The sequence below is a fragment of the Phyllobates terribilis genome, unplaced genomic scaffold, assembly GCF_046119375.1.
Source record: "Phyllobates terribilis strain yellow unplaced genomic scaffold, ASM4611937v1 Scaffold_12__6_contigs__length_324123572, whole genome shotgun sequence".
NCBI lineage: Eukaryota > Metazoa > Chordata > Amphibia > Anura > Dendrobatidae > Phyllobates > Phyllobates terribilis.
Genome location: NW_027362772.1, coordinates 11,260,276 through 11,277,500, shown reverse-complemented (window position 1 = coordinate 11,277,500; position 17,225 = coordinate 11,260,276). Strand labels below are relative to the sequence as shown.

General features: G+C 46.4%; 1 protein-coding gene across 1 annotated transcript in view; it reads right to left on the bottom strand.

Moving 5' to 3' along the window:
* The window catches only part of LOC141172907 (uncharacterized), a 51,052-nt gene that overhangs the window by 345 nt on the left and 33,482 nt on the right, over positions 1–17,225 (bottom strand). The window contains 2 exon segments of the mRNA XM_073657526.1: positions 1–2,863; positions 17,089–17,107. The exon segment at positions 1–2,863 is cut by the window's left edge and continues 345 nt beyond it. Of these exon segments, the coding sequence (XP_073513627.1) occupies positions 2,084–2,863; positions 17,089–17,107 (799 nt within the window). The 3' untranslated portion in view covers positions 1–2,083.

Sequence of the window (17,225 nt, the reverse complement as noted above, 5' to 3'; positions counted from 1 at the left end):
AGGATGGGGGATATTCGGGAGAAGTCTTGGAGGCGATTGGGTGAGGAACGAATGAATAAGTGTGGAGGACAGAAGGAGGTCTTGAGAGGACCGGAGATTACGTGAGGGAATATATCAGGAGATTTGTTCAGAGCTGTAAGGAGGAAAAAGGTTATGGATGACTTTGTACATCAGTGTTAGTAGTTTGAACTGGATACGCTGGGCAATTGGGAGCCAGTGAAGAGATTTGCAGAGAGGGGTAGCAGAGAAGTAGCGAGGAGAGAGATAAACTAGTCGGGCAGCAGAGTTAAGGACAGACTGGAGAACTGCGAGAGTGTTAGCAGGTAGGCCACAGAGGTGGATGTTGCAGTAGTCGAGGTGGGAGATGATGAGGGCATGCACAAGCAGTTTAGTTTGGATTGAGGGTTGAGGAAAGGACGGATTCTGGAAATATTTTTGAGCTGGAGGCGAGAGGAGGTGGCGAGAGCTTGGATGTGTGGTTTGAAGGACAGAGCCGAGTTGAGAGTTACAAGGAGGCAGCGGATTTCTGGTACAGGGGAAAGAAAGATGTTATTTATTGTGATAGATAGATTAGATGGGAAAGATATGTGAGAAGGAGGAAAGATGATGAGTTCAGTTTTGTTCACATTGAATTTGAGGAAGCGAGAGGAGAAGAAGGAGGATATGGCTGCTAGACATGCTGGGATTCTGGACAGCAGAAAGGTGACGTCTGGGCCAGAGAGGTAGATCTGGGTGTCATCAGCATACAGGTGGTACTAGAAACCATAGGACTTTATGAGCTCTCCCAGGTCAAGGATATAGGAGAAGAGTAGGGGTCCTAGGACAGAGCCTTGAGGGGCTCCAACAGAGAGGGGGCGAGGTGAGGAGGTAGTGTGGGAGTGGGAGACACTAAAAGTGCGGTTGGAAAGGTATGAGGTGATCCAGGATAGGGCAAGATCTTTGACACCAAAGGAAGAGAGAATCTGTAGTAGGAGGCAGTGGTCAACTGTGTCGAAAGCAGAGGACAGGTCTAGAAGGAGGAGTATGTAGAATTATCTGTTAGCTTTGGCTGTAAGTAAATCATTAATAATTTTGGTAAGTGCAGTTTCGGTGGAATGGTAGAGACGGAAGCCAGATTGTTGTTTTGTTCTGTAACCGCGCCTCAAAGCCATATGCTATCCAATCGGCCTTATAAACGATTGGTGGTGGCAGCAAGTAGTCTGGGGTTATCGTGGAGCTAGTGGTGATCGTTCGGGGTTACATACACATATTCCATGTTTTGGAATCCAGAGGTGTATCTACCATCCGCTCACTGTTAGTTTTCTGATAACCGGCCTGTTAGTGCAAACAGCCTGTGGCCTCCGCCGTTAATCGTCGGCCAATCGTGTAATTGTCCGGATGATAGGGGGCAGTAGAAAGTTGTTCGCTCAAGAGATCACAGTGGGTGATTTTGAATGACCTTCCCAGCCTGTAATGTGTAATAAAAAACTAATAGGGTATAAAATAAAATTTTGGGGCGAAAAAAGTTAAATGTGAACTTTTTCCTTCTACAGTACATTCCATTAATTCCTGTGAAGAACCTGAAGGGCTAATAAAAATCTTGAATGTGGTTTTGAGCATCTTGTGGATGGCAATTTTTAGAGTGGTGTCACTTTTGGGGTATGTTCTGTAATACAGACTGCTCAAAGTCACTTCAAATGAGAAATCGCTGGTCAACTTTTAATTCTTATAACTTCCCAAGAAAAAATATTTTGTTTCAAAAATTGTGCTGATGTAAAGTAGACATGCGGGAAATGTTATTTATTAACTAGTTTGTGTGACATAATAGCTCTCTGCTTTAAGGGAATAAAAATTTAAAGTTTAAAAATTTATACATTTTCTACATTTTTGCAAAACTTCCATTTTTTTTTCACAAATAAATGCAAGTCATATCAATCAAATTTTACCACCGTCATGAAGTACAATATGTCACGAACAAACATTCCCAGAATCAGTGAGATCTGTTGAAGTGTTCCAGAGTAAAATTTGGCCTGGTCATGAAGGTGAAAACAGGCTCCGGAGGGGTAAAGGGGTTAAAAAGATACAATTTTCGATTCAAACATTTCTAACATTCTGAACATGAAAAGGGTTTCTCCCCTGTGTGAGTTCTCTGGTGGTTGTCAAAACTTGATTTCCGTGTAAAATATTTCCCACATTCTGAACAGAAAAAAGGCTTCTTCCCTGTGTGAGTTCTCTGGTGGTTAACTAAATTTGATTTCTGTGTAAAATATTTCCCACATTCTGAACAGTAAAAAGGCTTCTCCCCTGTGTGAATTCTTTTGTGTATAGCAAGGACCCATTTATGGTTAAAATTTTTCCCACACTCTGAGCAGGAAAAAGGCTTCTCCCCTGTGTGGGTTCTCTGGTGCTTAACCAAATTTGATTTCTCTGTAAAACATTTCCCACATTCTGAACATGAAAAAGGCTTCTCCCCTGTGTGAATTCTTTTGTGTATAGCAAGAAACGATTTCTGGCTAAAATGTTTCCCACATTCTGAGCAGGAAAAAGGCTTCTCCCCTGTGTGAATTCTCTGGTGCGTAACCAAATTTGATTTCTGGTTAAAACATTTCCCACATTCTGAACATGAAAAAGGCTTCTCCCCTGTGTGAATTCTCTGGTGCGTAACCAAATCAGATTTCTGGTTAAAACATTTCCCACATTCTGAACAGGAATAAGGGTTCACTCCTGTGTGAATTCTCTGGTGGCTAACAAGAGCTAATTTCTGGTTAAAACATTTCTCACACTTCGAACAAGAAAATGTATTTTCCGCTTTATGATTATTTTGATGTTTAAAACTATTTCCATATTCTGGACATGAAAATGGCTTCTTTGCTTTAGGAGCAGTTTGTTTTTAATGCTTATTTTGTGACTTCGATTTTTCTTAGTAGTCGGTAATGAATCAGAAGAAAGGACCAGTTTCACAGGATCAGATGATTGATCTTTGCTGAGAAGGGATGATGGTATATCTGGAGAAATGGCATTCACTTCAATTGTATCCTGTGGGATCTCAAGATCATCTGATTTAGAAATTGAAGATGTCAGCTGTCCCTCTGATCTCCTGGTACAGTCATCTGCCAAGAATAAAACCAATTATTATTTTTGAATAATTACACACACCCACACAGACTGGGTAGCATCCAGGTCACTGGTTCAGTCGGGAGACCACAACACACAGGAGGCTTTCTCCCTCCAAACACACAGAACATGTGCCAAACAACGGCCTCCATTTTATATCTTAACCACACCCAGAGGTGAGGTATGTGGGTAGCTAGACCCGCCCATCTCTCCAACTACCCGTAACCCGGTCCCATGTGCACCAAAAAGTCCTCTTAGTGCTTACGTGCACTAGAGGAGCATTCTAGGTTCCATCACAGAGGACAGCCATCTCTGTGATACATACCTCCCGTCAACTATGTGTCCGTTAGCCACCTTAGGCATATTGCCAGAAGCTGCCAGATCCAGCCTTGTTCTCCTCTGGTTCAGTCCTCTGTGCTCAGCTCCCGGCTTGTGCATTTGTTTCCTGTTGTGATCCCAGCCTGTTTACTGACTACTCTTGTGTCTTCTGATCTTGTATTTTCTCTGACCTCTTGGTTCTGACCCGGCTATCTGACTATTCTTCTTCCCATCTCACTCCACAGAACAGCAGTTAACACCGTGGCCCAAGCCTAGGTGACTCTGTGTAAGTCCAGATCCATGTAGAAGGATTAAAGGGTGATGAGCAAGACAATCCCTGGGATGTGGAAAATGGAGTAGATAGCACCAAGCCTGTTTGTGGTGGCCATCTTTTGAGCTGCCAGGTGACCATGAACAGTGCCCCCAATACATTGTGTCTGCAAACTATCCCAGCAAGATCTGCATTGGAATAGCTAAATGGCGCTCCTTCCCTTCTTAACCTGCCATGTGCCCAGACAGTAGTGTACAACCGTATATAGGGGATTGTCAGATTCAAGAAAAAGTTGGAAAATAATTTGTAAGGTCCATTTGTTTCCTATTATCTTTTGTGAAAAATTCCAAAATTATCACCACATAAAGTGACACACGTCAGTTTTGAAAAATGGGGCCGATTAGGAACATAAAACTGTCTGCGGGAAGTGGTTAAATCAGAGTATAGACAAGAAATAATCAAACTGAACAGTCTTCGCCAGTAAAAAATGAGTAACTAGTGGAGAAACCTCTCTGGGGTAATTAGAGTCTGGGGCTCGGTGACTCTTGGCAATCTAAACTATCGTAAGGGCCAATATTTTCTGTCAGATGAGTTTCAAGAAGAAATATTAGACATTCAAAGAGAACTTTTCATAAGTGCAGAGCTGAGGTGTCTTAAATTTAGCTTACAGATATATCATGGCACAGGTGTAATGTTTATGTAGTTTATCGTTAGCCAAACCAGTGTGGACGTCCTGCCGAGATGTTCCCCTGACTCGCACTTCACAATCAGGATCTCCTGAGAGTGAAGCTGATCGCGAAACGCGAGTCGGGGGAACATCTCGGCAGGACGTTCACACTGGTTTGCTTTATATACTGTACTTATATTTCTTACATGACACTGCCATCTATGCACCAGCACTTTGACTAGTGTTGCTGTGTCCTGTGGTCTCCTATGTGCCTCGTGGTCTCCTATGTGCCTCGTATAGCTTTTGTATGAATTCTAGGTATTTGGGCGAAACTGGGTGTACTCTTGTATTTTGCGAATGGTATAAATTGTCATCTAATCTCAATACTTATCTGTGATAAGCTATAGTGTACTCTAAAGTGGTTTCTTTATTCTTTCAATAGGTGTTCACCTCTGTTTTAACATCTTCTTTTATACTTTTAATTATACTTGTGGGTTTTATATGATGTGTAAACTAATACAATTACTATTTTATTTATTTTGTCTCTTATACTCCTTGTCTAGTATAGGAGTTATATCTTGTTAGGAGCGCCGTTCCCTACATAGTTTGTTTATAGGCTTCTACCTTCTAAGTACGTTGTCATTTGGCTTTGTAGTTTACAGATCTGGGCAGGTAAGAGTCAGCGTCTTCTAATTTACACACGTGGATCTTCCTGGTTGTAAGTTCTATAGAAAAGGGCTTTCAATACCAAAAGTCATTTGAACAGTTTTGGGTGGAGGATAACGTTGTGGTCTAGAGGCAAAATGGCGATCACATGATTGTGATACCGCCAGTCTACACCACTGAAAAAGCAGCCACAGCTGGAGACTGAGAAAAATCTGATGTAAGAGAAACCTTGGCACTCAGGTAATGAATTTTAGCAAAAATAATTTTAATTGCAGTCCACAGCAAAAAAAACACAAAAAAACACGTTTCGGTCTATACGACCTTCATCAGTGTACCACTTGCTGGGAATGACAATAGGAAAGGAGGGTGAGGATGCAGTGTCTCAGGCACGTGATCCCTTAGCCCATTCTCCTTGTCTTCTGGTCTTATCAAAACCGCGGCATCCACACCATACATCGGCATGGATATCGCGGTTTTGATAGCCCATTCTCCCTGTCTTCTGGTCCTAAGGGATCACGTACCTGAGACACTGCGTCCTCACCCTCCTTTCCTATTGTCATTCCCAACAAGTGGTACACTGATGAAGGTCGTATAGACCGAAACATGTTTTTGTTTTTTTTCTGCTGTGGACTGCAATTAAAATTACTTTTGCTAAAATTCATTACCTGAATGCCGAGGTTTCTCTTATATTATATGCGGTTTGGACCCTACTCATGCACCCTGGTCCAGTAGTGCTGCGTTCTCCACCACTATTACTGAGAAAAATCTGAGACTTCTCAACATTTCATGGTTACTACTCACCTGGGTAGTCATATGTCGGAATCTCCTCCTTACGCCGCTCATCACCCCTCACATATGTCTCTGTAGTATTAATATGGGTCAGATCTTCACCCTGAAACAAATATTGTAGAAGTCACAGACAGATGGAGAAGTCACATCTATGATCGGCTCTAATCCTGCCATCTCCATGTTCTCATTACACAAGTATAAAACATATACCATATTTTTCAGACCATAAGACACACCTTGCTTTTAGAGGAGGAAAATAGAAAAAAAAATGTAAGCAAAAAATGTGGTCATGATGCCCTGTTAAGGGGGAGGGGGTCTGCTGCGGACACTGTCATAGGGGTAATGTCCCCCAATTCTGTTAATATCCCCCATACTGGTATATATGGCCCCCTATATGAGGCCCTCATCCCCATCCTGATATGCATGGCACCCCTCATCCCCATCCTGGTATGCATGGCCCCCTTCATCCCTAATCCTGATATGTACGGCCTCCCTCACACCCATCCTGGTACGTATGGCACCCTTCATCCCTCATCCTGGTATGTATGGCCCCCCTTATCCCTCTTCCCGGTATGTATTGCACCCTTCATCCTGGTATGTATGGCACCACCTCATCCCCATCCTGGTATGTATGGCACCCCTCACCTTCATCCTGGTATGTATGGCACACCTCACCCTCCTCCTGGTATGTATGGCACCCTTCACCCCCTTCCTGGTATGTATGGCCCCCCTCATCCCTCTTATTGATATGCTTGGCAGCCCTCATCCTAGTATGATTGTCACCCCCTGATCCCCGTCACGCTGCACACAAAAAATGAACAATTATGCTCACCTCCTCTCTCCTCCAGTGCTGCCACCCGCTCTGCTGCCAACAGGGATCTCACTATGTGAGCCGCGCATGGTGTAATTGCCATGCGCCCTAACACTGTGAGACGCTGTGACGGAATAGTCACTGCTCCTCATGCCGGAACTGTGTGCGTGGGGAGCAGTGACCATTCACTCTCCTTAATAGAGCACACACAGTACCTGCAGCGCGGCTCCTGCTGACCTCGGCGGTCAGTGCGCCCGCTATTAAAGACCATGAATATTTACTACAATCCAGTCCCATGGGTTCTAGTGAATATTCATGGTCTCCAATAGCGGGCACACAGACCGCCGGCCACAGCAGGAGCCGCACTTCGGGTACTGTGTGCGTGATGCGCCCCCTGGGCCGTGTGTGTGTGTGAATACCCGGAACCAGACCTTTTGTGGATGCTGGGGGTTGTAGTCTCCGTGGCGGCGACCCGGTCCGTGCCCAGGGCGGTCAAACCAAATGGCAGTCTATTTATAGGGTTTTGTGATTAAATGTCCGACTACGCCACCCGTGGATTGCGGTCAGAGTGAACCGCCGCTGCAGGGCAGACCACTGAGGCTGGTGTTGTGGGTGCAGCAGAGGGTAGTATAACTCCCTACGGGAGGAGTATAGCCTCAGGGCAGCAAGTGCGGATGTTGGGGGTGATTGTGCGCGGGAGCAGCAGTAACGACACAGAGTCCTGTAATGCAGCCCAGGATTTTTACTCACAGTTCCTTATCCACGTTACTCCAGCTGGTCATAACGTCCCACGTTGCACTGTGCTCACCAGGTGAGGGGCTCGGCCTACTCCCAGATAACTTTGGAGCGTTTCACAGGACCCCCTTTGTGTGTCCTTTCTCTGGCCTGTCATACCCCACCAGTGACCTCGCTTCTGTCCGGCTGCCTCGGGCCTTCTCGGGAGAACGTTGGTGCCATTTCCCTGACCCTATGTGGTGCCTTCCTAGCGGGTGTAGTGAGGTGCTGCGCCACATAAAATGTCACAGCCTCCGGTTTCTAGCTGAGGGTAGTTCCCCGCCTCCACTAGCTTCGGGGACCGGTCTCCCCCTTTGGCCTGACCCCCCTATGCAGGTAGTTTCGGGCGTGCGGTGGCGACTCGCCGGTCCACACCCCTGGGGTCCCATCGTTCCTTGTTCCTGGAGCCTCCTCCGCTCCTCTTCCTTCCTTCTCCTTCCTCCTGGCTCCGGCCGCTCTCTCAGGCCTGCCTGCGGAGCAGAGCCCCTTACTCTGTCACTCCTTCTCTCAGACTGCACTGAACTAAGATGGTGCCCACCTTTTATACCTCCTTCTCAGTGCACCCAGGAACTGCCCTCTCCCTACTATGCACTACAGGGTCCCCCCTTCCTCGGTGTTCCCCTTCCCCCACTCCAGCCAGGGACAGGGACTGTCGTGCTCGACTTGGAGCATATCGGTCGCCCTGCCCCCCGGAAATGTGGTGTAATGCATGCAGGTGTCGGGGTCCTGATCCACACTCCATCCTTACCTGGAAGTGAGATATCGCACATCTGGTTGAGATGCAATACCTCTGTAGCGACCAAACCCTTGGGGCGCTACATGCGCTATTAAGGTGAGGGAATGGTCACTGCTCACCACGCACACAGTCCGGGCGTGGGAAGCAGCGACTATTCCGGCACAGGATCTTACAGTGTGAGGGCGCATGGCATTTGCGCCATGCGCGGCTCACAGTGAAATCCCTGTAGGGAGCAGAGCGGGAGGCAGCGCTGGAGGAGAGAGGAGGTGAGCATAATTGTTTTTTTTGTGTGCAGCGTGACGGGGATCAGGGGGTGCTAAGCATACTAGGATGAGGGGTGCCAAGCATATCAGGAAGAGGGATGAGGGGGGCCATACATAAAGGGATGAAGGGTGCCATACATACTAGGAGCTGCGCTGCAGGCACAGTGTGCGCGCTACGAAGGAAAGTGAATATTCACTGCTCCCCATACCCATGGGCGTGGGGAGCAGTGAATATTCATTTTGTTTAGTAGCGGGCACATTGTAGGCTGCAGAAGGCGGCTGCTGCCTCCTGTGCCCTGCTACTTCGCCGCTGCCGCTCCCCCCACCACCCACAGCATTTACATATATTGGACTATAAGAGGCACCACCCCCCACTTTCCTCCAAAATTTTGGAGGAAAAAAGTGCGTCTTATGGTCCAAAAAATACGATAATACTAGTGGATAAAACAAGACTGAACACAAGATTGTCACAACCGTCTACACATCATAGGGGAGATCTCATGACACCTTCTCTCCATCTACCCGATGATCCTGAGGAACATTGGGATCTTCTTTGTCTTCTTCACAGTCCTGTGGAAGAAGAGGATGGGGACATCTCTCTGGTGTTGTCCTCTTACTGGATAGATCTGGAGGAAACATATACAGGGACTGAATTAATTCTTTATATACAGATAATTATAGGCCGTGTGTATTTAGTCCTGTCTATTACCTGGTGATGTGAGGGGCTGGGGAACCTCCATCATGACGTCTTTGTACAGATTTTTGTGTCCTTCCAAATACTCCCACTCGTCCATGGAGAAATAGATGGCGACATCCTGACACCTTATAGGAACCTGACACATACAATGATACAGTCATTCCCCAGATCCCTTCATAGCGTTACTGTATAATGTCCCAGCATTCCCAGCAGTGTCACCTCTCCAGTCAGCAGCTCAATCATCTTGTAGGTGAGTTCTAGGATCTTCTGGTCATTGATGTCCTCATGCATCAGTGGGTGAGGTGGAGGCCCCGTAATTGGGCTCAGGGGTCTTCCCCATCCCTCAGACACAGGGGCCTGACAGCGCTCACTAGAGGTCTTCTTCACTACTTTGTAATCCTGGTTATGGATAACACATTAATAAATCTCAGTACAGACATTTCCAGAGTCCTCACCTCTCCAGTTCTGTCCATCTGTTATTCTCATAGATAAGAATGATGTAATGTGACGTCATCAGAATCTCTCACCTCTCCAGTAAGCCGGAAGAGGATCTCTAGGGTGAGGTGTAATATCCTCTCCGCCATCTTGTTTCTGTCCATATCCATCTTTGATGGGTAAATCAGGAAAATTATCTTATATAGAAGATCTTCACTGAGAGGATCTGATATTGTAGAGACCTGAATGAGAAGAAGATGAGCCGATGTAACATCATAAAAATCTTGTGTAATAATACAATTAATGGAGACAATAAGGGGAAACATGAGGAGATTTTTGATTTTACAGTATTTTTTTTTTTAAACCAATTATTTTTATTTAAGTTTCAAAAATTTACAGCAAACAGTTATCAATATACATATAACAATTCACATAACGTGTAGTAATACAGTCAAAACCCTCACCCCCCTCCCCCCTCCCGCCAATACTCCTTATGCCGGGCATACCTGGGAACATTGACAATCATATTACCGCCATCCATGCGGACCATATTTTCCCAAAAGTTCTCTCTCCATGCCTCCGCCTGTAAATGCTTTCCTCTAAATGCATTACCGTACGTGTCTGAGCAATAAATTCCCTCCTAGTGTGGGGTTCCGAATCTGTCCATTTTCGTGCTATTAGTTTGCGTGCCACATATAGCAATCGCGCTATCGCCACTTTGTAATGTTCTGAGACAGGTATTCCATCCACCTCCCCCAAAACACACAGCACCGGGTTTCTGTCAATTGTACATGTATAAGCCCTCTCAATTTTGTTAACAACGACCAACCAATAAGCCACTAGCCGCGGGCATGACCATAGCATGTGTAGCAGTCCGGCCTGGTCCGTGCCACATCTAGGGCAATTGGAATCTCCCCTCAAGCCCGCCTTGTACAGGCGCAGCGGTGTTTTGTATGTCCTATGTATTATGTATAATTGGGAGATCCGTGCCTGCTCGCTTAGAGAGATCTTCGGGACATATTCTAGAATTGCCTCCCATTGTTCTGTTGTGAGGGTACCCACCTCCCTTTCCCATTTACTCTTTGCAATGAAGTGATTTCCCCCCAGATAGGAGTGCAGTAGGTCATGATATAGGCTCGATATGACTCCCCTCGTCTCTCCCTTCATGCACACAGAGTTTAGTACAATATCACCCTGAACCGTCATGGCTCCCAATCCACACTGTGCCCTCCAAGCATGTCGAAGCCTATAGTATTGAAATCCCCACACCAAAGGCAAATCAAATTCTTCTCTCAATTTCTCAAAGGTCTTCAGGTCCGTTCCACTCTGCAGCTGGCACACATATCTCACTCCTTGCGCCTTCCAATTGCCCATTTGACACAGCTTATTAAGTTCCGGCAGATGTTCATTGCCCAACACCGGTGAGTACTTAGTCAGCCCGTCCACCCCCCTGATCTTTTTAATAGTGTCCCATACCTTCTGAGTCAAGCCTAAGGTAGGATATATTGCTCCCAATTTCTTAAAGGTACCATCCTCTAACGCCTGGACCAGTGGGCGTCTCCCCGACACATGTACCAGCACCCGGCAAGCTGCCCCTCCACAATCGGGTTCTCTCCATCCCCTGACATGCTGGCCCTGTACTGCCAAGAAATAGACCCAGGGATTGGGTGCGGCCAATCCTCCCTCCTCCTTCCCATTTTGCAGCGTTCCCAATTTAATCCTTGCCTGCCTCTTGCCCCATATCAAGGATCTGAAGATAGAATCAATACCCTGAAACCGTTTTTTTGGTAGCCATATCGGTGAGTTGTGCAAAACGTACATTAGTTGTGGCATAAGGACCATCTTAATCAGGTTAGTTCTACCCGTCACCGTCAAAGCCAATTGGCACCATGCGCCTATTTTCTTTTTAAATTTCTCTAGCAGAGGAACTAAATTCAGATCCGTGAATCGTGTCAATGGAAGCGCCACCCATATCCCAAGGTATTTAAATTGTGAAACCAGCTGGAGCTGCTTCCCCCTCTCATCTATCTCCTCCGCTTTTATTGGTCTATCTACAGCCATGACATAAGACTTGTGCCAGTTTATCTCCAGTCCCAAAATGCTCCCAAAGTGTTTAATTACATCCATCGTGCACCCCAATGTCTCTCCTGCATTTTCCAGAAATAACAGGATGTCATCGGCATACAGTGATATTTTTTCTTCCAGCCTCCCAAATTTAAATCCGACCACTCCTCTCTCAGCTCTTATTTTGGCCGCCAGGGGCTCCACTGCCACCGCAAACAATAGCGGGGACAGCGGGCACCCCTGCCTTGTGCCCCTATGTAAGTCAAATATCCCGGACCGTTCACCATTCACCTTAACTACCGCCCTTGGGAATGAGTACAATAACTTCACCCAGGCCATGAATGCGGGGCCAAATCCCATTATTTCCATGATTTTCCATAGATATTTCCATTCCACGCTATCAAATGCTTTTCTAGCGTCCAATGACATCACTATTGTCCCGCCACCATTATCAGCAGGCAGCCGCATATTAAGAAATAATCTTCTCAAGTTAACAGCCGTGGAGCGGTTGGGCATAAAGCCCGACTGGTCCTCGTGAATAACAGTATGTGCAACCCCGGTGAGCCGGGTGGCCAGGATCTTAGCGAGTACTTTGACATCCGTTGTCAACAACGATATGGGCCTATACGACTCCGCATCCATGGGGTCTTTCCCCTCCTTTGGCAGAACCACTATCACCGCTTCCTCCATTGATCTCGGTAACGCCCCCTTCACCAAAGCCTCATCAAACACAGATTTCAATTTTGGAGCTAGCAGTTCCACCAGCTCCCTGTACACCTCTCCAGGTAGACCATCAGCACCCGGTGATTTGTTATTGGGCATAGACAGAATTGCACATTCCACCTCCTCCACACTCACAGGTTCATCCAACCTCATCCTATCTTCCTCAGACAATTTAGACAGTGAGATGCCTTCCAAAAATTCCTCTACGGCCCCCTCCGTGTCCCGTACTCTTGAATTGTACAGTGCCATGTAATATTCCTTGAAGACCTCCAATATGTCCTTTGTGTCTGTCAGAGTCGTCCCCGTTTGGTCTCTCAACCTGTACACCCTGGAAGACTCCCTCTGTGCTGCAGATATCACCGCCAACAAGTGACCCACTCTCTCTCCTTCCTCAAAGAATTGGGCTTGCTGAAATGCCCTTTTCCTCTCAGCTTGCATCATGTGCAGTTTATTAACTGCCTCCTGTGCCAATTTTAGTCTATTGTGAGCTACACTCGTTGGCGCCAAAATCATGTCTGCCTCTGCCCTTGTCAAGTCATCCTTTATTTGTTGATCTGCCAATTTAGTTTTGGTCTTACACCGTGAGATCTCACTTATAAAGAGTCCCCTCGTAAATGCCTTCATAGCCTCCCACACCACTGTGGCCTCAGCACTCCCTTCATTCACTTGGAAGAAGTGCTCTAGTTCTTTGGTTATGCCACCCATATCCACCACTTTAAGCCACGTCGGGTGAAGACGCCAACCTCCCCTCTGACCCTGAGCAGATCCCACTAGAAGCGTGACAACCATAGGACTATGATCCGATAGAGTCCTCTGTAGGTATTCCACCTCCCCAACCATCCCATCCATAGCAGTATCCCCAAAAGCCAGGTCTATCCTTGACAGTGTTCCGTGTGTAGCCGAGTGACACGAGAAGGTCCTCTTACCCTCATTTCGTACTCTCCACAGATCCACCAGCCCCAGCTCCCCCACGTAGGTGCCAAATGCAGTCATTCCGTCCCGTCCAGCTTCCATACCTGCCGGACGTACTTTATCCCAGTAATCATTCATGGTGTTGTTAACATCTCCCATAATCAACATCGGAGCCTCCCCCCATCTGGCCGTCAAGTCCATTACTGCTTGAAGTTCCTTTTTAGAATAAGGTGGAGGGATATATAAAGCCACTAAAATCATTTTGTGTCCATACAATCTGCACGCAATCCATACATACTGCCCTTCACTGTCTACTTGCACTGCCAGCTCTTCATAATGTGCGTTTTTGTGTATTAGGACTGATACCCCCCTGGAGTACGAGGAATAAGTGGAATGATATGTCTTTAACATCCACCCTCTCGATAGCCAGTGCCTAGTATCTCTAGTAAGATGGGTCTCCTGTAAGCACGCAATCATAGGATCACAAGATCTGATGTGATTCAGAACTGCTGCCCTCTTAATCCTGTCAGATATACCACGTACATTCCAACTTAAAATCCGAACCGTACGGTTACTCATTGTGCATTAGAAAAAACAATCCACCATCATCAAGTAACATCTTTCCATTTTGTTCCCCAGCATACCAGGTCAAACAGCATAAGCAACCCCAATTTCCCGCAAATCCAACCCATCCACCTTCCCCCCTCCCTCCCCCTCCCCCCACCCTTCTCTTGTCACTCTCTTCCCAACGTGAGAGTGGGAGCTCAAAGAACCTGAGCAACATCGTAGTATACCGCATATCAACATGCGCCGTGTCCTCCTCCAGCATTGGCAGTATCTCCACCACATAATCAATAGTATGCATAGTCCCGAACCATTAATCAAACAAATTAACTATAAAACTATAAAACGTAGATCCCAGCGGGGGTTTCTCCCCCTCCTCTGCGGTTTCGCAGAGCAATGCAGAGCCACAACCCTGTCCAGTGGTCAGGATAGCAGGGTCGTGCATTCACCGTGCCGAGTCCTCAGCTTCTCTCAATTTGCTCCGGTTCCGCTCCAACCACGAGGCGGCCTCTACCGGTGACGGGAAAAAATTGACCTTTCCAAAGGCTTCCACTCTTAATTTGGCAGGATAAATTGTAGAGTATTTCACATTCAAAGAGCGGAGCTGTTTCTTCACTTCACCATACCGTAGCCGCAGCTTTTGCACCTCAGCCGAGTAATCCGGGTATATTTCAATGCGTTTGCCCTCCAGGGTAAGATCTGTTAATTTTCTGGCCTTACGTAAGATAGTGTCCCGGTCTCTGCAGTTCAGGATTCTGGCTAACATCGTACGAGGGCCCTCTCCAGGCACTGGGGGTCTCATGGGCACTCGATGGGCACGCTCCACAGCAAACACCCTCGACAGGATATTAGACCCAAACTTTCCCAGCAGCCAGGTTTCAACAAAGGTCGTGGGGTCAGCACCCTCAGCTCTTTCAGGGATGCCCACAATACGCAAATTGTTCCTGCGTGACCGGTTTTCCAGGTCATCGTTTTTGTTAGCCACTACCGTGATCCTCTGAGTGTGCTGTTGCTGCGTCTTTTGCACTGAGGTTAAATGATCTTCTGTTACACCAACTCTGCCCTCCACCTCAGTCAATCTGGCTGTAACTTTCTGCATAGAAGCCTCAATGCCTCCCATGTCGGCTTTCAGACCGTTCACCTGCTTTGTCAGAGCAGTTAAAGCAGTCTTGCAGTATAAGACAGCCTGGAATACATCTCGCAGAGTCGGCTCTGCCTCATCTGAACTTTCAGCTGCCAGCACAGTGTCACCATCCCCCTCCTCCTGCTGTTCATTATGTAGCACAGGCACAGGCAGCTCCTCACCATCTTCCTCCTCATCTCCATGCTTCTCACTGCCTTCACTTCCTTCTTCATCTGCCTTCATGCCCCTCGCATACCTGTGCAGCCGTGCTGAAGCCTCCAGCCTCCGTGCATAGGCTGTGTTCCTCCTTCCCGCCTCTTCCTCTGTCTCGGTGCCATCTTGGGTTGAGGCACTGCTGCAGGCCCCGGCATCCTTCTGCCTTTTGCGGCCCATGTTGGACTCTCTGAGGGACCCTCAGACAGCAGTTCCTGATAAGGATGGTTCGGGCTCTGTGCAGGATAATTGAAGCTAATGGTGGTGGAGAGGCACTGCCACCCGACCTCTCACATCAAGAGCTAGGCCACGCCCCCGATTTTACAGTATTTAGTTGTCTTCTTTACACCTACCAATAAACCTATATATTTTAGGCCACAGACAACAAGCAGTTACTTCCTCGGAGTCTGCAGCTGAATATGTTTCTCATAGACTCATCGTCCATAACGCTAATTCTCGTCTCATTTACCAACACTGGAATCGGCATTAGCAATACTGCAGGAGATATTCATTACACGTGACATGAGAAATAACTACTTCAAAATGAAGACGAAACATATTTGGCCAGAGTCCGTCACTGACTACATCACCACTGGCCGTCTATATGAATGTTTCCCGTCTTCCCTGGACTGTAATCTTCTATCACGTTAGATCTCATGTCTGATTTAGACACAGAAGTTTGAGGCTTTTATAAAAGCTTTTTTGTTTCCACAAACTCTGTGGACATAAATTATTTGATACCAAACTCTCCATGTACAGTGTTTTATGTGGTTTATTTCTGGCCTTCTATATTACAAGAAAAACACCAGAAAAAAAGCAAATATTAAATTGTTTCAAAAGAAAATTGGCACCAACAATTTTTGCAAAAAGAAAAAAACATGCAAAAAAGCATAAAACACATTTTGCCATTTTTCAACTCTGTAACATTGTTAAAAAAAAAAAAAATAATAAAAATCGCTCTTTTGGGCACCAGAACATAGATGTACACCACAGGGATGGCACAGTGGCGTCTGCAACAAAACCCTGGCAGTTGAACCACTTGCTGTTGTCATAAGCAAACATGGCATCTAAGAAGGTTTAACAAAGTTTGGCTAAATGCCCCTCCTCCCCCAAGTACTCAATAGTATGTGGCTGTCTAGTTACTACGATACTGAAATGCCTAATAATGGTGTCAGGGCCTGCAATGTACGAAAGTCTATTAGGCTGGGCCATAGGCAGCATCCAATAAGTTACATTTTAACATCCCCCAAATACAATAGAGTAAAGTTGTATGAAAGCATTGATTTTGGGGGGTTTGGTCGCCTATATAATGTATTTGGGGTCCTCCCGACAGATGACGTCAGGGCACAGAAAGATCTGGCATCCTGAATTTCAGAGGTTAATCCGCTTGTTCTTCCTGTAGATAATCCTCCGCTAGAGGAGTCTGGAGGCAACTCTCTCATACTGACCACAGAAAAGCTTGAATATTTGTGTGTGTGGGGGTGTCGGGAGAGATAGATGTCTGCCAAATGACTGTTCAGCCAACACTTATCTCATGTGTATGGGACCGTGAGTATTACACTGACAGGCAGTGATAATACACCGCACTACAGTAGTACAGTGCATCATCTGAGCAATCAGAGGTTTGCATGTCGTATGATTGAACTTATGAGAGTTGTTTAACCCCTTAGTGACAGAGGCAATTTTGACCTTAATTGAGAAATACTGAATACATTCTCTTTATTTCTTCCCCTGAAGCCCCCTCATCCCCTCCCTTATCCACCTTTTGTCCCAAGACAAGAGCTAGCAATCGATAACTGTTACGTGCAACTGTTGAAGCTTGCTTCCCGAAATTCAAAAGGAAATCTATCGTCAAGCCGGCACCGATACAGAATATTGAATATTGTAAGTTCCATAATTCCAATAATGATGGAACCTATATTTTTAGTGGCAGGGTTAGCCAAGGAACGTATACATATTTTCTCATTACTGAAAACCCCTCCGTGGAGCTGTAACGCAAAAGCACCAGAATAAAGGGTCACAATTAAGCCATGTCTGGTCCCTAAAAAAAGGTAAAATCATAACGGAAAATATGGCATTGCTTGCAAGCTTCTGTGATCAACGAGA